The 21,850-nt window shown below is 42.1% G+C and overlaps 1 protein-coding gene across 1 annotated transcript; it reads right to left on the minus strand.

Moving 5' to 3' along the window:
- Positions 1 to 269: 269 nt before the first annotated feature.
- Positions 270 to 18,836, minus strand: gfpt2 (glutamine-fructose-6-phosphate transaminase 2). The gene is made up of 19 exons (XM_030397269.1): positions 18,714 to 18,836; positions 17,061 to 17,168; positions 16,293 to 16,400; positions 15,691 to 15,816; positions 14,255 to 14,313; positions 13,262 to 13,396; positions 11,180 to 11,241; positions 9,306 to 9,385; positions 6,163 to 6,280; positions 5,870 to 6,033; positions 5,133 to 5,228; positions 4,595 to 4,692; positions 4,362 to 4,482; positions 3,294 to 3,451; positions 2,967 to 3,081; positions 2,696 to 2,823; positions 2,371 to 2,538; positions 1,833 to 1,994; positions 270 to 1,521 (listed from the first exon to the last, which is right to left on the minus strand). Exons 1-19 carry the CDS (start codon positions 18,718 to 18,720, stop codon positions 1,477 to 1,479), a joined length of 2,058 nt encoding a protein of 685 aa, XP_030253129.1. The 5' UTR covers positions 18,721 to 18,836; the 3' UTR covers positions 270 to 1,476.
- Positions 18,837 to 21,850: the final 3,014 nt, after the last annotated feature.

The raw sequence follows: 21,850 nt of genomic DNA on the forward strand, positions 1-21,850 counted from the left end.
GCTAGACTAAATTAGCTCCATTGTATGCAGCTTATTATGACGATACATTTTAAACACAAACTGGTCAAGACTGAACTGATGATTACTAATGAATGATGACTTCACTGATTTAATGTCCATGTAGTCTTGTACCACATATTGTAATATAGTATGTTGTGTAACACCTAGTAGTGTACAGCATACAATGCTTAGTTATATGGCACCAAAATCTGATTTACTACAACAAAAGAGTAACACGTGAGAAGAAATAAGCAAACAACTGCACACTATAAAGAATATAATACTTTATCTATTTATTGATTGATAGTGCCTGTTTGTGTCTATAAAACGTACAGTTTAAAATACAATCATAGTTAAAGACATAATTCAAACCCTCTCTTAACCCCTATAAAATAAAAATCAGATAAATACAGAATATTATCACTCGTAAACCCATACAAATGGCTGCAAAAAACAAAAATCCTACTGAAAGTCACCGTACATTTTTTCTTTTTTTTTTTTTTGCAGCATGAGTGCTCTTTAAATAATTCTCATGTTCGTCTATTTAAATGCTCCACCCTATGACGACAATATGTATAAAGACAATCTGGAAAAAAAAGGTTCATGTGGCACCATGAGCAGATGTTGGAAACTACCATTGCGTTAAACAGAATACACATACAATATGTTTTAAATTAAAAACAACAATAAAATGGAGCAGAAACAATTCAAAAGAATCAAGTAAAACCTTAAAATGTTCCTTCTGGTAGCTGTTGCTGATAATATAGAAGTTTTGGGTTAACGGCCCTCAAGGCACTGTGACGGCATGAATGTGCAACTACATATAAAAATAATTTGGAGAACACTCCGGAATAGGCTGACACTCCTACATTTCCCATGAGGCGAAGAGAGTTAAGCGCGCCCCAACAGACATAAGAAATTAATCAACAGAAAGAGAATGAATCACCTCACACTCATGATTGTGTACATTCATAATGCACATTTGGTCTCCATATTGCACGACTGTAAACACTTCAAGACATCATATTAATGCTTCTCTTAAGCCTGCTGCGTGTGTTTTTGGCTCAACTCAAGATAAGACAAAGGCACGGCGTCTTGCTTTGAATGTTTGAGTGTTGTTTTCATAGGTAATTCCACTAGGCCTCAATGGCACTGGCATTTCCTCAGCAGTGTATTGGTCGGACTTCACATTTCTCTTTTTTCTTTAAAAAGGCATTGTACCATATACCATATACCTCCCTCCTTTCACTTTTCACTTACTCCCACTCACGCTGTACACACACACACGCATACACAGCCCCCTACTTTACCCCAACCTGCCACACACACACCCACACCCCCACACACACACACACACACACACACACACACACGCACACACACACACACACACACACACACTGAACGTTCATTTGCACAATTGCACTGCAAATCTATGAGCCTCCTTTCTTCTCTCCTGTGCTTTGTGAAACAGAATTATTCCACGGTCACAGACTTGGCCAAGTTTCTGGGAAAGTCAACCTGCAAAGACATAAAAAGCATTTTTTTAGATAAATTATCTGCGATCAGGACTGTACACTTTTTTTTAACACACTGTATACCAAGTATAACTGGGAAAGGTGTGCTATATGTATTTACGAATAAGCCACAGTATCTGAATATGAACATTTCGTCCTGATAATAAACAATAATGCATTGTTTATTAGATCTTCCCATTTTTAAATCCCACACACTGGACTGTGCTAGAGCAAAAGTCAGTTAAAATGACTTTTACCTATCTGATGAGAATATGTACAGATAGCTTGAGTAAAAAAACTGTGTTGACTACTTACGTCAAATCCTCGCAGGACGGCCAAGTGGAAGGACAGGAGCTGCAGGGGGATGACAGTGAGGATGCCCTGCAGACAGTCGACAGTTTGCGGCAGCTCGATGGTCTGGTAGGCATTCTTAGTCATCTCAGGGTCATCCTGGCAACAAAGGATGATGGGCCGACCCTGATGGAGAGAGTGAGATTGACATTACATAGTCAGTCAGTCAGTCAGTTCATCTTGTTATATTTGTGTGAAAATTGCACACGTCCAGGTGTAGGTTTTAAACATATTAAGTTATACTATACTATAATTAAAGTAAAACTCAGTGTGCCGAAACAGAAAAATAGAAAACGGAACTCATTAAACAAAAGAAAACTGACTGAAATGATATTGTTTACTTACAAACATAACTAGAATAAAAATCTAAATATATAGGTGATTGTCTTTGATTTGAGTCTTTGTCAAAAGTGTCAACACAACAGTCATAACGCTATGACTATAATGACTCCAGCGTGTTTTAGTTCTACCACATGTATATGAATATATTTTCAGGACCTACCGATCTGGCAGTGACTTGCTGCAGAGCATTCTGACACTTGGTGTAGCAGGCGTCCCTCATGATGATCATGATGACTGGCATGTCTTTGTCTATAAGTGCCAGAGGACCGTGCTTCAGCTCGCCAGCCAAGATGCCCTCTGAGTGCATGTAAGTGATCTCCTTGATTTTCTGCATTACGACAATAAAAATAAAACCTCAGTCAATCATCTTGGGTAACAAAAGTACAACAAACATCACAACTCAGACGTTTCCTCTTTGCCTTAATTTTTTATGTTATTCTCGGAGAAGAACATTTTGACCGACTGCTGTGCCATTCTCAACTCACCAGAGCCCCCTCTAAGCAGGTGGCGTAGTGGAAACCTCGGCCCATCACCAGAAGCGACCTTTGCAGATACAGCTCGTTGGCAATGTCCTTGATCTTGTCATCCAGGGTCAACACCTTTTTGATGAGCTCTGAGAGAGAAGAACAATGAGCGATGTTGAAAAGAAGGTAAGTCACAGTGAGAATATGAACTCAGCTTTATTCATCAGTGGGTGAGCATCTGGTCTGTCGAGACGGATTGTGATTGTGGTTTTCTGGTGTTTATCAGACTGACCTGGAAGCATCCTGAGGCTGTTGATAATCTCTAGCCTTCTTGGCTGTAGGGAGAGCCTGTCCTCGCTCAGCATCAGGGCGAACATTATGAGGGCCACGAACTGGCTGGTGTAGGCCTGAAACATAAGGGACACTCATGTAAGTCTAAGCTGTGCTGAGCAGTGTATCTAACAAATCACCGTACAGCTTTTAAAGAATTTCTTGAAAATGAACGCAAAGTGTTGATAATGCTGCTGGATACTTTATATTTAAGTCTATTTTGCATACTGATGTTGCCAGATTCTAAAAAGATGTTAAAACCCTACAGGATGCACAGTATAAACTATACCTTGGTGCTAGCCACTCCTATCTCGGGCCCAGCGTTGACGTGGACTCCGCAGTCTGTCTCTCTACAAATGGAGCTGCCCACTGTGTTGGTGATGCCGACTGTGAGAGCGTTGTGGTTCTTGCAGTAGCGTAATGCCATCAAGGTGTCGGCTGTCTCTCCTGAGGAAGTAGAGGGAATGAAAAGAAATTCTTACAATGCAGAATTACAGGGTAAAAGGGGAGAAAAAGGTGACACTTCATTATACGGGTCCGGATATTTCATATTTGAGCATGACATATCAACCGCCAAGTAGCTTCTGTCCAACTTCTGCAGGTCAGTAAATTAGAGTTCTCTGTCTCTTTCTCTCTCTCTCACACACACACATAAATGAATATAAATGAATGTTTTTAATAATTTATCTGGAAAGTTGCTGCTGTCCCTAAATATAAAAAGACTGACACTTAGTATATACATATACATTTAGTGAGTAGTGTGAAGACATTTTTACTTGGCTTGCTGTGACAACCCATCTTAGTGGCCTGCTGAGGGGAAGGTAGACAGAAACTATTTGGATACTACTGGAATGGTCAGCAGACGTCAGCCAGTAACTAGTTTGAAATTAATTTAGCAACAGTTCTTTTTAGTTAGTGGCCTGCTGAGGGGTAGATACATGGACTATAGTCTGAAGTGAAGCCAGCAGGATCAGCAGATGTTAGCCAGAAACTAGTTTGAAATTAAGTTGCAACAACTCACTGCAGTATGGTAGATTGCTGGGGGGCCACTGGACAGAAACTGGGAAATGGGAAGTTAACCTCGCATTTTGAGGTAATACTTATGGTACTTGGGGCATTATTTCAAATAAATTTCAATTTGTTTTCTACCTTTTTACCATGAAATTTGCAGACCTGTAAAAGGAAGTGTTACCAGATATAAATAAATAGACAGATGATACTGTAAACAGATTTCACACAGGCCCTGACAGTGTGTGTGAAGTTAGGGTTAGGGTTTGAAGCCAGTTTCATGGTCAGAATTGTCTTTGGAACAAAAAAAAGGACCTTTATGTCTCCATTTTTTTCGTGGTGTCCTCACCTGACTGGCTGATGAAGAAGCAAACATCATCTCTGAAAACAGGAGTGTTGCGGTCAAGGAAGTCGCTTGCCAGCTCCACCATGACAGGCAGCTCGGTCAACTCCTCCAGGATCTGTCTGGTCTGAAAATGAGGGAACAATAGCAGCAGTTTAACTTAACAACAACTGTAAGTGTATCTTTCTAAGGAAATGTTCGTCATCGTGCTAATCCGCGTTATTGATTGCTGTACTCACAGCCACTGCAGCGTGGAAGCTTGTCCCACAGCCAATCACGATCAGTCTCTTGCAGCGTTTGATTTCCTTCAGGTGTTCCTTCAGTCCACCGAGAACCACTGAGGAAAACAGAAGATCGTTACATTAGTTAAAACAGTCGATCCACTTCATGTTTCAGGTCTTCTTTAATAGCTACTGCAGAGGTGCCACGTTACCTTACATATACTATGCATAGTGCATATTAAGCAAAAAATATCAGGTACCATTGATTAAGTTTATGTGTTCAAAATCATTCTACATTCACATGCATATGACTGTATATTAAGAGTGGTGTTTACTTTGTTTGATGCTGGAAGATATAGGTGACAGAGCTCGCACTTTAAGCTTAAGTGATGTGCAAATAAATGTTCCAGTCTCTAGTTAAACTTCACATTCACACAAACAAACTGCAGATCCTGTGTCCTGTATGGATTTCTGCCAATATTGATTCAAGGTGGTCAGGTGCTCGACACATCCTTCACATGCGAAAGGCTGGGCAGGCTGTGGGATCACTGCTCACCTTTGTTGGTGTCGAAGCAAATCCGTCCTCTCATGGTGTTGACTACCGACTCCGGCTGCTCAAAGATCTCCTTCTGCATGAAGGATTCAAAGTTGCCTGTAAAGGGGAGGAGCATTTATTTGGATCTGATTTAATGGTCAGTGCTCCTCGTGAAATGTGGGAACATGCTGAATGTTACAAAAACAGGTATTGTGGAGATGAGTGTGTGGTTTTGTGTTGGAGGAGGCTGACAGCAGTTTTGTGTTTTCACTTTCAGCCAGCAGGGGGCGACAAAGTACAAGTCTACAAGCTAGAGTGGACTGGTGGCTGAATACAAACAGTTTGTTTTCAAGACACTCAGTAGGATTTGTGAGAGCTTTGTTAAGCTTTCCTATGGTGACACTTTCAAATAACCATAATTTATAAACAGTAAATGTATGGTCAGTTAAACTTTAGTAGATAGTTAATTTACTATTAACAAACAATGAAATGCTTTTAAAACCATTTATTAAGCAACACAAAAGTTTATAACCATCAGTGTGTTTATAGATGAATTTGCTTTGCTTGGTTAATGGTTTATAAAGCATTTCATTGTTTGTTACCAGTTAAATAACTACTTACTAAGTTTAATTAACTATACATTTGCTATTTGTTAATGACGTTTTTTTAGAAAGTCTTATCTAAACTACAATAAAATAAACATATCGTCCTCCTATCCACAGGTTAACAAAACCGTCTTTTGGACTTTTTTATCTGACCTTTCATGATCTGCTGCAGCTCCATCTGCAGGGTCTGGATCGCCCGCACAGGATCCTCACCCGCCCGCCGGTTCAACCTGTGGATGGAGAGCTTCCCGCCCTTCACCACGGCGATGTCGTCATCTTCCATGTACAACACCTTGTTCGTGTGCTCGATGATGGCACTGTGAGTTCAGATAGGACGTATACTGACGACCATGTTTGCAAATGTTTGCTCATACTTGTAAGTGACATTATAATGACGAATAAGTATTCAAAAAATTTGGTCCCACAAAGTCAATTTTATGTCTCACCTTGCGTCGGAGGCAAAGTAATACTCCACAGCTCTGCCGTCCCCCACAGAGTTGATGCCGCTGAAGGAGTCCGACCGGTTATGGCTGTTCTTCTCCTGGACTCCCTCCTTGAAGTGACCTACAGGATCAGAAGTCAGAGGTCAGGGGTCGGAGGTCACACAGTGACTTTGAATGACTAAAACAATCAAGATGTTCTCATCGCTTGAATTCTTCGTCTTAACTTCCAGATACAGTCGGGTCACTGGAAATGGTTTCTTCATGTTGTGAAATTCTGATTTTACGGTATCTTAAGATATTTTAAGATATCACAGTGATGGAACGTTCAGCTGATAACAGCAGATACCCGCAAGACAGAATATTTATATTAACTTAAAGAATTAATATCATATTGCCTCATGTTGACAAATGAATGACACTGATTTGAGTAGCTAATAACTGGCACACGAGCACTTTAACATCATTATACGTTATTTGCAATTAGATTTGTCCTCTTTTGCTGAATTTATTTGCCATTATCCACAGAATCCATTTCAAGGAAATCTTTTAGATTACTTCAAGGTGGCAACACATTGCCATCTGAAAGAGGATCATCTTTTGAGTTAACAATAAATCTGGCATATCGAAGAATCAACAAGCTCTGATTTGGCAATGTTATTACAGTATTTATATATACTGTTTAAAAATCAAAAACCCTTTTCAAGAGGATGTGTGATAATCGAGATGAAGCTACTGTATAACGTGTTTTAAAAGGAGAGGGCAAGAGAGGACTAAAAGGTTTTTTTAAACCATTGAAACGACACACCCTGCTTGTTTCCCTCCTGGCCCCAAACCACCTAGCTCTGGACTTTGGACTGATCTCACTTGAGCCATTGAGAACCATAAAATTTAAGTAAACAGATAACACAGTCTTATGCAAAGTAGGGACAAAGGAGGAGCAGCAAGACACGCAGCGGCGTTGCTCACATGATTTCACAAACTCTCTCGTACACTCTTGGACTCTGTCTTTAATGCTGAAAACCATGGGATTGAGAACCAAAGAACCATTTTCCTCTAAACTACACACAGAAATCCCTGGCAACACAAGTGGCTTTCTAAGAAAGTTTTTAAGCAGAACTGTTGCACAATAAATGACAGAGCCACAAAACATCTTGTATTACTTTCACAGTTAGCCAAGAGCACTGGATTTGTTACGGAACATCTGAGAAAATCAGTAGTTGGAGACATATAACACTGTATTCCAAGAGGAGAGGCGAGAGAGACAAAGGCTCATTTCATGGGAGGCACGTCCGCTCTGCAAGACTACTTTCTGCACAGCTAGATTAATCGGAAACTGTTTTAACCTATAGCACCTTTAGTTATAACCATTAATGATAAGTTGTCCTCTAACAAATATACCTGAGTAGCAAAAGCCTTATTTATCTCTATCCTCTCTTCCATGGAGCTCAATTATTGTCAAAAAAAAGTGTAGTTTACTTTGATTTGACCCCTCAAACACAGTCCTGTTGCTGTAAATACTCACCAGTTTCAGTGGCTCTAAATAGAACTCAAAAATATTTACTCCTGTTTGAGTTTGCTCAAAACTACAGTACCTGGCTGTTTAAGGATTATTTGGTGTTTTCATTAAGTTAAATAGAAGCAGAGTAAGGGGGTTTCTGGCACAACACCACCTACTTCTGTGTGGAGAAGGAAAAGAAAGTCTAAAGAGGTCAGAACACCAGCAACTTTTGTAGTCACTATCAATCTGTCTGAGGTTGTGGCCTTCATCAGGGGCATCATGAAACATAATACAGACAGCAATTTAAATGAAAAAACATTTAAACAGGTTATGTTGTGTTGTGAAACATGTGTGTTTCAATCAGAGCTGGACAGGTTTAAACCCCCATGATCTCATATTTGGCTTTATATTGATGATGTTTTTCTTCATACCCTCCATATTTACATTTTTTATTATGTGTTTAAAGGATGACCCTGATAAAGGCCACAAGCCAAAATGCATTGATCTATCAGTAAAGTTGTATTTTTACTGTAAATTACCAATATTGCTTGAGTTTTGACCCCTGGAGTCTTTTTCTGAAATAAAAGTGTAGACTGCGACATCACACTGCTAACCACAGTAACTTCGCAGTTGATTTGCATTGCAAAGAAATCATCAGCAGACTTGTAACCATAATAAGCCGTACCCATAATATTTAATGATATATAGACTTTAACATGGTGGTGGGACCTGCTGGGCTTATTTCATGTACTGCGTTGCTCCCAGTCCAAAGTATTAGCTGCACAGCTAACCGGGATAACTAGCTAAGGGCAGCTAAATGTAGCAGCAGATAGCCATTGCTCTGGTGATATGCCCTGTTTGTTCGGAGTATGAATTTGACAGTTGGCTGTTCTTACATATGTTACTTTCTCTGATCTGACATTAGTGAAAGCGTTCTTTATTTGAACGAATTAATTAATGACATGTATAAACTCTGAAATCACGTATTGAAAAGTTTAACTGGATGTAAGCTACATTATGAAGTTATTGTAAACGTAGACTGTGACCTGTTCAATATATTCACAACCCATTTTCCAGAGTTTGGGCGATGGGGCCAAGAGCCACAGACAGGTTGGACAAGTCAGGAGTTGTTGAGACATGGACGAATGGATTGTTGACCTGCTTGATCCTTTTTGAGATGTGTTTTAAAATGGTTTTGGATGTATGCATGTTTCCACACAGCAATAATGCTCTTGAACAGTGCAGAAACTGAGTTGTGCCATGCAGTATTTCATAACTTCCTCTTAGCATGGTCAGTCAGGAGTCAGTAAGTAGTTTCTTCATTTAATTTCCATACTTCCATGCTGTCTTGTGACTCAGCGAGAGGCGTCAGTGGCCAAAATCCCTCAATTTGGAAAGTCAGTAAAACCGTGATTGTTGGAGTGTCTGCATGCAGCTCAGAGACACATGCTGACGCTGATTAGGTGATCAGCAGCCGGAACAAGTCTAGTTTACTTAAACTATTAGAGGAGTCTATTAGATGGACTCACATGTAAAAAACTGTGTGTATGTGTGTACTCTACAGTATGTCTGTGTGCACTGACGCAGAAATTTAGGGTGCGGTGTAAGCGGATAATGGCAGAGATAGAGAGAGTAGAACAGAGCTCACCACTGTTGTACTGGATGGGGATGTTTTCGGTCAACTGCTCATGCTCGCTTCGCACACCAATGAGCAGCGGACTTCCTCTCCTGCCGGGTCGAGAATGGAGGGAGGAAGAGACGAGAGGAGAGAAGAGGAGAGGAGAGGGAGAGAAAGTGAGGTGTGAGACAGGAGAGGATTAGGATTTGCGGACACACAGCAATGTCAGATACACACACTCCTGCAAGTCTGTATGAATGTTGAAGCGCACATCCAGTCCGGCTGTATTATTCCAAGTTTCCTGGCACACCCTCTCTTTTCCCTCCATCCATTAATTTTTCCTCAAATAAAATCTTTCTAACATTAGTTTTACATCATTTTGCACACAATCCTGAGGTTGAGTTTGTCTCTGTGCAGACACAGGGGCTCAGACATCAAACCAATTAGTCCAAATCTCCTCTAAACTGCCCTAATCTTCAACCATTCGGCAGACTGATCCTCCATTCTTCCACATCCCTCACTGCCTCCTCTCATTGGCTGCTGGTTCCATGTGGGCTTCTCCTGTTGGCTGTGGAGGGAGAGAAGGTGCACCCATATGCAGATCTGACAGGTGAAGGAGGAGGGCATGAGGAAACCGGTAACCTCAAGGTACATAAAACCTTCACACACTCATCTTGTGACACAACACGCAAGTAAAACCTCTTCGTGTTATTGAGTTATTATGACAACAACTGTTGAGAAACTGCGTCCGAAAGGGGCCTCTCCTTATTTCTCTGTCTGGATCACTGTTTTCTCTCTGCTCAGCCTCTCTCTGGGGCTCGGCTTCGCTGACGTAAGACCGCTGGTTGTTTTAAAGGGTGTGGGGCTTGAAAAAAGGGAGGCTTGCAAACAGAAACATGTGGTCGCTATCCAGTACAATATTTACCCTGAGGGAGGGAGGGGACGCAAAGAAATGGAAGATGGAAAGAAAGGGAATGGAAGAACAATAGACTGGGCGGAAGTTTAAGAAAGAAAAGCATCCTCTTTCTCTGCTCCCCCCGCGAGACAATTCTAACTATTCAACCACAATACTGAACTGATGCTAGCCAAAGGTTTGCAATGCACTGACATCAGAATATATGCAAACTAGAAGCAACCAATGGACAAGTGACATGACAAAGTTTGGTATCTTTAGCAGTGTGTGTGCTGACAATGGCACTGCCAGGAAACCACAGGTAACTGCCCTCTTATCGCTCTTCGTTTCATTGCCCTTCTGCCCTCCCTCTTGTTTCCCTCTCCGAGTCCTGTGCGCCAGCAATCTCCCTTTCACCTGCTCCCTAACGGCTCACTGAACCAGGGAAGGTATACAGAGTCAAATAAAATGATGAGAAGTGATTAACCAAGAGTCTTTCTGGCAGGGGCCTTTTTCCCGGAGACGAAACAGGAAACTCTCTAGTCTCCCCGTTAATGAGTCACAGGGAAGGCGGCGTAGGGCCAGCAGCCCAGAGGCCAGAGGCCCCGGAGGGAGAGGGGGAACCTGAATTCAACCTCTGCTCTGCTCCCCTCTCTGCATGGGTCCAAAGACGCAGACGGGCCTGACGCATGCAGGGAATTACATGCACTTGACAAATCCGCCCAGTTACCCATTATCATAGGAAAAGCACGTTCCAGAGTCACAACATGTCACATGTAATGGATGGTAGCAGATAAGCCCCGATGACTGAATCAAAGGAGTCTCCCCGAATCATATTTGGGATTGCTTCACAGTGGTTACAGTAAGGATGACTCAACTCCAATGAGTCTGACTCACTGCAAATATACCCAACTGAAATGAATGTGAAGTGAAATGTCAGATCTGTGTGTGTGTGTGTGTGTGTGTGTGTGTGTGTGTGTGTGTGTGTGTTTGTGTGTTTCTGCACACTAACCTGGTGGACACAGCCTCTCCGGGGAAATGATGGCTTTTAAACACCAGGGCGAAGGCCCCCTCCTGAGGACGAAAGAAGCAGAGGAAACGCAAAGTTTACATTAGCTTGATGAAAGACACCAAAGTTTGAGGCAGGAACCCTTCTCTAGAAACTGCTCAAAATATAGAAGAAAAAAAATGTAAAGGTTAAGTCAGTCCTGTGTTCCTGGAAAGCATGTAACATTTAAGAGAAACATTTTCCGAACACAAACAAACGTTTCTTCTGGCTCCTGTGGGGTTTTGGTCGCTGTGGTGGGGTGCTGGTGAATGTTGGGGGGGAGGGATAAGAGAAATAAGACCTCTGTTGTATAACATCAGCTGTGTTTCGAAAGCAGTGACTGCAATGCTGCCTGTGGTGGTTAGTTGGCTACGACTGTGTTTGTGTGTGGTGTTGAAGGATGGGGGGAGAGCATGAGGAGAGCGAGGCGAGGGGAGGGTGTCACGGTCGTGGGGCTGTTTGTGGGGTCTGACTGACTCCTGGTTCCCATTACTCCAAATCAAAAATGGCTGCTTTCGCCTCCCGTGCTCTTCCGAGGACAGAGAGGAGAAAAAACGCTCCAACCGAATCTGCGAAGCTCTGAAGCACGAACAAGTCGCACAATGGAAAAGGGAGGCTTGCCTAATCTCACCCCGAAAAAATCTGTTTCTACGAGTGATGATGTCACTTGTGATGCGGTTGCTATAGAGACTGTTTTTGTGATGGTGGACAGGGTTTTAATGGACAGGAAATTTCAGCAGCTTCACCCATTGCAGAATGAAGAAATGAGAGTGCGTGTGTTTATGACCGGTCCATGACACATTTTATGATGCTAAGCTACATGATGCTGCACTTAATAGTCACCAAGAAGCTGGCTCTAAAAGTTTCCATTTCTAAATGGAGAGCAAAGGTTATAACACGGTGGTGTGTCTTAATGACAGAAGTAGGAAATAGAAGCAAAACCCACATTTTGTAATATGACAACAAAACAATCGCCCGGGAAGCAGATGAATCGACCGCACTCATGTTTCATTTGCTCTGGCAGATATGTCCGATTCTCTGTCTCAGCCGTTTCACGTCTTTGTTTTTTGTTTTGTTTGTTTTGGGTCTATCACAAGTGTTGATCTAATGTGGGGCAAGTTTGATGTGATGTCTGACAGAGGATCATCAGAGTCATGTGTCACGCGTTTCACTGCGCTGATTGGTTGAAGGTCCATCCAAGCAGGTCGTCCGGGCTCCCAAAAATTCAGATCAAGCTGTCAAACTGAGCAGTTCTGATCAACTACAAATCAAGACACTCTTACTGCACAGCCTGTTTCTTTTTAGTGCACTTTTTAACTGTTATTTGAAAACGCTGTCACAAGGCTGCCATTTTCTGGGTCAAGAATCACTCCGGTCACACATGCTTCCAATTCAGGTAAATGACCGTCATTTTCCAGCATAATATTTGTGTCAAAGTCTCCCAAAGGGAATTTGCTCACGTGCTTCTAAAAAATGTGCCCGTGTGTGACCGTACCCTCACTCAGCGCTACCTCACACATTTCGTTGCTCTGATCGGTTGTAGGCAAGGGTGTCACTTTGTGTTGGAAGCTGGTGGGGAGGACATGAGGGCTAAGATGCAAAAGGAAGACTTTTGAAAGACAACGTGTGATTTTAGGCAACGTTATAAGGGGATCGTATGAGGTCAGAGTAGATGATCACAGCGAGAAACAAATTGCAGAATGGTGCATCAAAATGTATTTAATCTCCTCTGTTACTTAACATTTCTCCGAGCAAGTTATTTTAAAACACATTTTTTACTCTTTGTGCTTTTATAAAGTTGATGTGGCCACGATTGGTCATTTAAAGAATGTGGTGAGACGTGCCGCCAGCATCTCCAGCGTAAATGAAACTGATTGTTGGTATGTGTATCCAAATCGTAAATCATAAAAATTAATGATGCTAGGCTAAGAAAACAGAGATAAGCATGTTAACATTTCCTGGGCTAGTGTTAAAAGGGGTGGTGTGTTTCTGTGGTGGCAGCAGTCGGTGTTGTAAGTCATGCTTTGCTGTGTTTGAGATACTGACCAGCTGCTGAATGACCCTCTCCACCAGGGTTGAGAAGGAGACGTTGTCACTCTCTCGGTTGTCATAAACATATTTGATCAGCTTGGGGATCACCTCCGTGTCCGTCTCCGACTCAAACTCATACCCTTTGGTTTTCTGAGGAAGGCAGGAGACAAAGTTCAAATTAATATAAACGCACTGAGGAGGCCCATTATAGATGTAAGAGGCTTTATCAGGTGCTGCAGATAAGGCGGAAAACCATCACATCGATTTAGACAGACATATTTAAAAGACTACAAAGCATAATGAGTCTCATTTAAAATACTTTAAAATACAACAAGCTACACAGTTTGGACCGACATCATCGGTGACGTTAGACAGCAGCTGTCCTATTTTAACAAAAAGTGTCCCTCCATGAAAAAAAAATTCATCTCCTACCCCAACACCTTTCCTTTATATTTTATCCTAGGCTTTTTTCCCAGAGGAATAACATGACAGTGATACAAGTTTTTTTATTCCAGTCCAGAATTACTTCTGCTGAGAAGCTGGCTGACTAAACAAAACACATTATAATTTTGGTTCCTCCTCATAAATGTAAATAAGTAGTTATTGTATATACGTTTTCCATCCATCTATCTAATGATATTCATTTATTTAAAATTCTAGCCTTCTTACAAATGCATTAATATGTTGCGGTTGTTTCGTAGGTCATGTGTTTGCAGTAGTTACATATGCAGTGGAGATTCAAATCCAGCTGAATATGCTGAACAAATGTCACACTCATTACTTTAACTGTGTAACCTGTCAAACCTGTACACTAAACACCATGGGGCACTTTGCTATATTTAATCTCTGTGACACACAGTGGCAGGGCAGTGACACAATGGCTCGCTGGTCGCTGCTCGCTGCAAGAGAAAACCAGATTTACCTGAAGGGCGGGTCTAAAAATGGCACTGAACAACACTGTGCACCTCCATGTGTTTAGAAAAGGGAGAATTTCAGAGGATGTCTTACCAGGTACTCCTTCAGCTCTTTGTAGTTGGTGATGATACCATTGTGGATGACGACAAACTCTGAGAAAGGGCAGCGAGGGTGAACAGATTAGACAAACGGGCTAAATGTAAAATACTTGGTCTAAAAACACTTGTTTGTTTTCTCCTGATTGTACCCATTTGGATTCGTTTACATTGTTTTAAGGTCTGAACACGCTTAAAATAGAGCTACACCTACCTCAATATTTCAAATCAGTGAAATGTCTGACACGCAGGTTTTTTATTATGTAAAAATGTTGCTTTCAACAATGGCACGTAGGCATTTACGCCTGTAGGCAAGGCAGTGACTAAAATGACACGTATACAGTATCACCACAATGACCTGGTGGAGCAGGATATGGACAGCAGCTAAATATACAAGCAAAAGGTCTACAGACAAACCAGGTGATAAGTTATCAGCAGTGATAACCAAGTGATATTAGGCCAAACATATTATACTAATAAACTGATATAATACACATATAAGTTGCTCAGCAAGACTTTTCTGTGATATGGACTGTCACACTATGGACTTTTATGAGCATACATATCTTGGTCTAAAGCCAAGGTACATTATTGACACACCTGTGAACATTGTGCGCTAATAACAAAGATGTGAAAAGGTCAATGCGGATAGAGCAGATTTGTGTGAGGGAGTTTTAATGAAACCTATATTGTATCATCCTAACCGTTTATTTTGAGATGTAATTGGTACGCGCAATCACAGGGAAATGTAGGGCTTCGTCTTAAGGTTTTTCATAAATTGTAATTATGAATTAATCTGCTGATTACTTCCACTATCAATTGTTCAGTCTGTAACATTTCAAGACATTGTGAATGATTCTTTTGTTCAAGGTGACATCTTTAAATTGCTTTTTTTGGTCCGACAAACAGTCCAAACCTCTTCATTTGCTGTCATACTTTGAAAAGCAGCAGATCTTTACATCCAGAGGGCTGGAAACAGTGAAAGTTCACATTTTTGTCAAAAAAATGACTTAAATGATTATTCGATTGTCAAAATAGTCGGCCATTCATTCTTTCATTTATTCATTCTATTGATCGACTAATCGATTGTAGGGCGCCATCAGAAGCATCTAGATGATCTTTACAGCACAGCTGTATATGGGAAAGCCCTGTCAATCATTAATGATGGAATAGTTTGAGCTGCAGAGAAACACCGTGCAAAAAAAAAAAAAAACATCTGAAAGGGTTCTTTTATTCCAAATGATTGACATATCTTTATTCTATCAATGGGACGTTTCCTTTTTTCCCCTGATGAACAAATGAAGCTACTTAGTTTCACTGAAATCCAGGAACGGCCATTAATAACAGTTGTTTAAGCATGTTGACTAACTGCTCTACTGTGTATACCTGTGTACTGTATGTAAGCATGCATGAAAGTACAGTTGTACATGTTACCATTATCCTTGTCAGAGCGGTGAGGGTGGCTGTTGACGGCGCTCGGCTCTCCGTGTGTGGCCCAGCGAGTGTGAGCGATGCCAAAGTGTGTGCACAGCTCCTCGTCCAGGTCCAGCGAGTCTTTCTCTGAACGCATGAAACAAATCAAATGGTTTCATGTGGAATGTGCCATGAATCCTTGTTGCCCGACATGCACAAGCGATCGAGTCACTTATTAGTATTTATGGTTCGTTTTCACTTAATAGCTCGTCAAGGGAATGCTGGTTCATAGTTGCTTCATACATGAATTAATATGCAAGTTGCTGGCGTGAAAACATGAAAGCACAACGTTGGTCCCCGTGCTAGCGTGAGCATACTGCGGGGAATTTTAAAGACTGAAAAATGTAGCAGAAGATGTTCAAAGAGGGGGCAGCTATGGTGTGCCTGATTTCTTGAGAACTGCTTCAAACAAATAAAGGATTATGATTTTGAAAAAAAAAAAAAAAAAAAACACAAACCAGCAGAATGGACGATAAGACAATGCATTAAAATTGACGTGCAAAAGAACATGTCTTTCAATGGTTCTTTCATGAGAAACATGAGTCAAACGTGCATAAACTCACTGTAGAGCTCCTCATCCAGAGCCTTGACCTTCCCCTTCTTCTTGAACAAGCAGATGGTGTTGCCGCTCATGTCGGTGGTCGTCTTGGTGGGGCCATCGACAGCGATACCTTCAAATCGGCAGGACAGGATTGGAATACAATTTTTTCTAATGAGATCTTTTTTTTAAAAAAAAGGCACTAAAAAGATTAAGAAGAAGGATTATTTGACGTGATCCAGGATTGAATACGTTAGTAGGTGATGTGTGAGTTACCATGGGTGTGTGTGTGTGTGTGTGTGTGTGTGTGTGTTTGTCAGTGTGTGTGCATAGGCACCGTGAAAGGAACTCTAAGTTGTGTGATTTCTTCTTGCTCAAATAGGATGAACAAACACAAAGTGTGTGTGTGAGCATTATTACATGTCCATGTGGCAGGATGTTGATCAGCGAGAGAAGTCACTGGAGCTTTTTCAGCTTTCACGGTGTCTCCTACAAGGAATGCGCCTATGAGCTGACTCCACTTTGTTTTCAAAGGTGTGTCCGTGTGACACCCGGCACACTGTGTGACGCAGCTGCACTACAAGTTTGTCATTTTTAACACTAACAAATGTCCAGAAGCACGCAGATTTGAACCAATAAGTAACGCTCTGAACGCTGCCAAACGTCTCACTTTTGGAGGACTTGACGCACAGGTGCTGCCAAGGAGCACTATGAGCTTTTGTGCACGGTGTGTGTGTGTGTGTGTGTGTGTGAGTGTGTATGCGTGGCAAGGCTGTGAGGCCGAGTGTCTTACCTGCTGAATCGTACCCTCTGTACTCCAGCCTCTGCAGCCCCTTCACCAGTGTCTCAAATATCTCCTTTCTGGTGCGAGACACTCGGTAATTCAGGTAGGCAAAGATTCCTTTTAGAGAGGGAGAAAGAGAAACAGAACTTGAGTCCTCTGAGATGCTCAAACCTTGTCCACAGAGTTTACGCGACTGCAGAGAGCACAGTGGCAGCATCATCATATGTTTGTGTATAAGACAAATATATAATTTAGATGAAGGCTACTGGAACAAACTGTGGCCAACAGTTGTTAGATGAGACCGAAATAGAGGTTTTGGTTCTGATAGATGATTGCGGAAGATCAGAGAGGGACTGTGTTATTTTTTATCATATGTAGTTTTTACCAGTCACTTATGTGCTTATGTGGAAGAATGACAGCTCACAAACCGGCCGGACAAAACGCCAGAAATGGCATCGCAGCGAACAACTCTCTCTTATCTGTAATCTGAAGATGATTTTCGACGATTACATTGATTCACCGTTCATCACAAGTTTCCCAGAGCCCAAACTGACGCCTTCAAATTGCCTTTCTCGTCCAACCAACAGTCCAAAACCCAAAGTATCTTCGTTTGCCACCAGAAATGAGTAAGAAAGCAGCAAATTCTCACATTTAAGAGGCTGAAATAAGAAAACGTGTGACACTTTTGCTTTGCACAGGGGCGGTGTTTCAATCCAGAAATGTCCTAACTGCATACCAAATACTTATTTGTCCCAGCCTCTAAACATCTTGAGTCTGTCACTGGATCAACCAGTTATCCGAACAATTGGCAGTTGATTTTACTTTCCACCGATGAATCGACTGAGTGGACTCCTCGAGCTGAAAACTACATTGAAATGAATTGTGTATACAGTGTGAGGCTGTTGGATATGTTGTCTTTATAAACCTGCCAATGAGTGTGTGTGTGTGTGTGTGTGTGTGTGTGTGTGTGTGTGTCGGAATGTTCCGGGCAGCTCTCTTGCTCCCGCAGGCACACAGCTGGCCATTGACGGACGCACATTGCGCGCACTGTTGGATCATCCAGGTAGGCAGGCAGGCGGCCGTACACTCCCCCCACCAGCCTCGGCCTCTTCCTCGTGTCTGCGAGGAAGAGGCCGAAGTGCTGTTAAAGATTGACTCCCGGTTGTAAACGTCCTTGCTCCCCATCGGGACGTCTGAGGCCGTCAAAAGGCGAATGGTTTTGTTTGTTTTTTTTGACTTGTGGCAGTCCCCCTTCAGCTGGTTGGCTGTGTCGCACTTCATGACGGCGTGACAACAAGCAGCATCAAGACGTTTTTTTTTTTTCCTCTTGACAGTTAACTGGCGGGACTTGTCCGTCCTGAAGTCTGGCGAGTGAGCGCACTGACACGTAGCAGTTTAAAGCTCTCCGCGCATCCATACAGACCCGAGATCGGCCACGCGTGTTTAACCGTTTCAGCCCTGAATTAAAAACAACCCATCGCCAGTGAAACCACCACTGAGATCGGGAACGACCGGGTGAGACCAGCTGAGATACGACAAGAGTCCCCGGCTGCATCGTTTAGGGTTACGCGCGTGACAGCGGCACCGTGCGTAATACGCGCAGCCCCCCCTCCAACAAGTTTAACAGAAAAAGACACGTAGTCGATAAAGAGCCGAACTCACCACACATGGCTCAAGTTGTTGTCGTTGTTGGAAATCTTCCTGTGAGAGAACGACTATCCTGGTTGGAGTGATGCTTCTGCCTCCGCCGTGTTAAATCCAGACAGAGCCGCTGCACACTCCCACTTCTCATTTAAATGGTGTTTCCTGAAGAGGCGGCCGGCCCCACCTCCTCGGCAGAGTGCTGCTGCCTCCCAGGTATTACCATGTCATAGGTTGATAGGCGCCGGTTCAACTTAATTGTTCGTCAGCTCACCTGCTAACGTCAGCGGGCTTCGAGAGTTTTGTCGACGCAGAACGACATAGTTCACTTCATCCTACTTATTATAAAAGCCTATGACAGGAAGAGTTGCTTTCACCCGTCAGTCATTTCTTTCTTTCTTTCTTTCTTTCTTTCTTTCTTTCATCAATTATTTGTTCAAGGTTTAGTCATGACTTCTTTGTCAGTTTGACCCTTTTCCCCACAAACGTAAACAGATCATACATTTTCCAGCAGCAGTCTTAATGTGGAGGGTATTGTGTAACTTTACCACTCAGCTACGTTTGATTTCACTTATCATTTTCCTCTGGCAGACTTTTTAGTTATGAACCCTGTCAAAGATCTGGTGCTCTGGTGTATCTGCCTCTGGGATGTGTGGGAGTGAAAGTATACAGCTGTACAAAGGGGGAATACTCAAATGAAATACAAATATCTCCAATCTGTACACATGGTGATATTTACACTTGGGGACTCTGGGAATGTCCCTCCCAATCACTTTTAGGTGTTAACATTAAATATTTACCTCACCTCTCTTATTCCCATCCTGATTTATTATGATTTATTGCTGCCTTGTCATTTCTGAACACTTCCTGGACTACTTTTCCAGAAGCCTTGAACTGAAAGCATTTTATGATTCAATAAAAATGTTATTTTATTGGAGACTTCTGTTAAATGATTACCAGGAAAGCAGTTTTATCGAAGTCCCAGGTATCAGACGCATACAGCACATTCAGATGAGTCAGATGTATTCCACATAGACTTTAAACAGCGATGTCAAAACTGTTGACCTTACACATGACTGGATAACACAGATTTACTAAAGTATATATAATAATTATAAACTTAATTTATATCGCACCTTTCCAAAACATAGTTGGATGTAAACTGAACACAACTGAAACACAAAAGCAGTAAACACTGGGGACATGTCACCGCCCCATCACGTTTTAGCATCATTTGTTAACGATGTTCTGAAGAATAGCCTTCAGTGATGACATGTTAACAGATAAAAATGACTCACATGCACTGGTACCCCTATCTCATATCGGCGTTGTTCCCTTGACACGGTGTTGAATTTGTGGATGTGATTCATGGATTGTTGTCGATTGGTCAATCGACGTTATTGTGTGTTTTATGCTGAGTATTTAGTGGGCGGAGCTCTCTTGATGCACCATGATGCAGTTTTTTTCCTGCCATAATGATCTCCTCTGGCACAGGGACATGGGGGAATACCTTCATTAGAGTGCCCATCTGATATGAAATATCTCTTAGTTTTATGTTACTTGAGAGTTCTCTGGTTATTCAGTCAAGTGTATGAACTACACTGCAGTCTGGAGTCTTTGTTGATGACAAACATCACACATGCTCCTGTCCTCTGTGAATGCCTGTATCAGACACACTGCTCTTAATACAAAAAGAGAAATAACTGCTGGTTTAACATTTGCCAAATCTACAAGAAGACCCAAATAAATAAGGCATTTTCAAATACAGCTTTGCAAAGTTTTCCTGACTCAACAGCTTACAGAATTGGGCGATTTTATAAGGGACTCCAGGGGTTTTGACTTCCTCTTCATCTCCTCGCCATCGTTGACTGCAGTTGCCGTGGCTGCTTTGACCTATTTTGGTGTTTGCGTTTCCTGTCTGCTCTTCAGACTGTTGTACATGTCTGTTGATGACTATTAGATGTAAGTCACCCTGGCCTTTCAAATCAAAACAAAAACATGCATGTTGCACACCGTTCAATATGACACCTTTATATGGACTGACGTCTCAGCACCTCCGACTATGACTGACTTCCAGCGTCCCTGCTCTGACCTCATACTGATCCCCCTTATGGAGCCTTATGTCCCCACCACTCTTCAACATAAAGGGACAGAGGGATTTCAGTAATTGTACTTCATTACATCCACAAGTGTCTCGAAGGGGTCGCAGAATACAGGATAGCCAGACAGGGGGCTGCAGTGCGGTGGGAATCTTTGCCACCTTTGCTGGTGCAGTTTGAACACATTAGTCAATGGGACTCTGGTGGACCTGAGTGAGTCAACTTCCTGCCCTCAGTGGACTCGACAGATTACAGAGACGACCACAATGAGCTTGCCACTCTGGCGCTTTGAGACAGGGAGTTGTTTCAGACAGATTCCATGGCAAATGATAAGATAAAACTCAAGTCGTATGTACAATGCTCATGAGCTGGTGTGATCAGTTCGGGGCTCTGTAGAACGCTGATCATTTCTGAGTCAGCTGCAAAAGAAAAAGCAACTGAAGCAGTACTTCCTTATGGTTTCCCCTTAAGTGGAAATTTGCATAGCTGTCTCTAATGTAGTCGTTCAGGAATTCAGGGCATGTACTCCCTCTTTCTTGAGTTGTACTGTGCAATTATGTGTAACTTAGCAACAGAAATATATATTACACACATACATAGAGAATTATAGCATTTATTTATCCAATTAGACTCACAGATGTATTCATACAGCGGTTATTTTTCCGCTCAGGGTGGCAAAACTTGAATGCTGAGATAATATTGAGCTGCTGTACTCCAGGTTGCAAGTTGTATAAATGAACCTAATCTGACAAACTGTTAGTCAGTCACTTCAGTCATTTCACTGCTTCCCAATCGATCAGCCACTGAAAGGATGATGATAGTGGAGCTCCGGAGGCACATTCGGACAGATTTCATGGTAAAACAACATATTTGAGAACTCGTTATCTGATGTCAACCATTTCCTAGCTTACATAAGCACCGAGTTTGTTTCACTTCCAGGTTAGACAAATGTCTCCATGATGTGTGTTGATATTTGTATTGCGTCCAAACTGTAGCGTCGCACATTTTTACTCGGATACATTTGTCCGGCATCTTTTGTTACTGGAGTACAATTGATTT

This window comes from Sparus aurata, chromosome 18 (genome assembly GCF_900880675.1).
Source record: "Sparus aurata chromosome 18, fSpaAur1.1, whole genome shotgun sequence".
In the NCBI taxonomy this organism is placed as follows: domain Eukaryota; kingdom Metazoa; phylum Chordata; class Actinopteri; order Spariformes; family Sparidae; genus Sparus; species Sparus aurata.

Excerpts from the sequence above, each read along its gene's own strand:
- gfpt2 (XM_030397269.1), bottom strand. Across the intron at positions 13,397-14,254 it reads AAGAGCTGAAGGAGTACCTG|AAAACCAAAGGGTATGAGTT; the intron begins GTAAGACATCCT and ends TGCCTTCCTCAG. Across the intron at positions 9,386-11,179 it reads GGAGAGGCTGTGTCCACCAG|GAGAGGAAGTCCGCTGCTCA; the intron begins GTTAGTGTGCAG and ends TCGACCCGGCAG.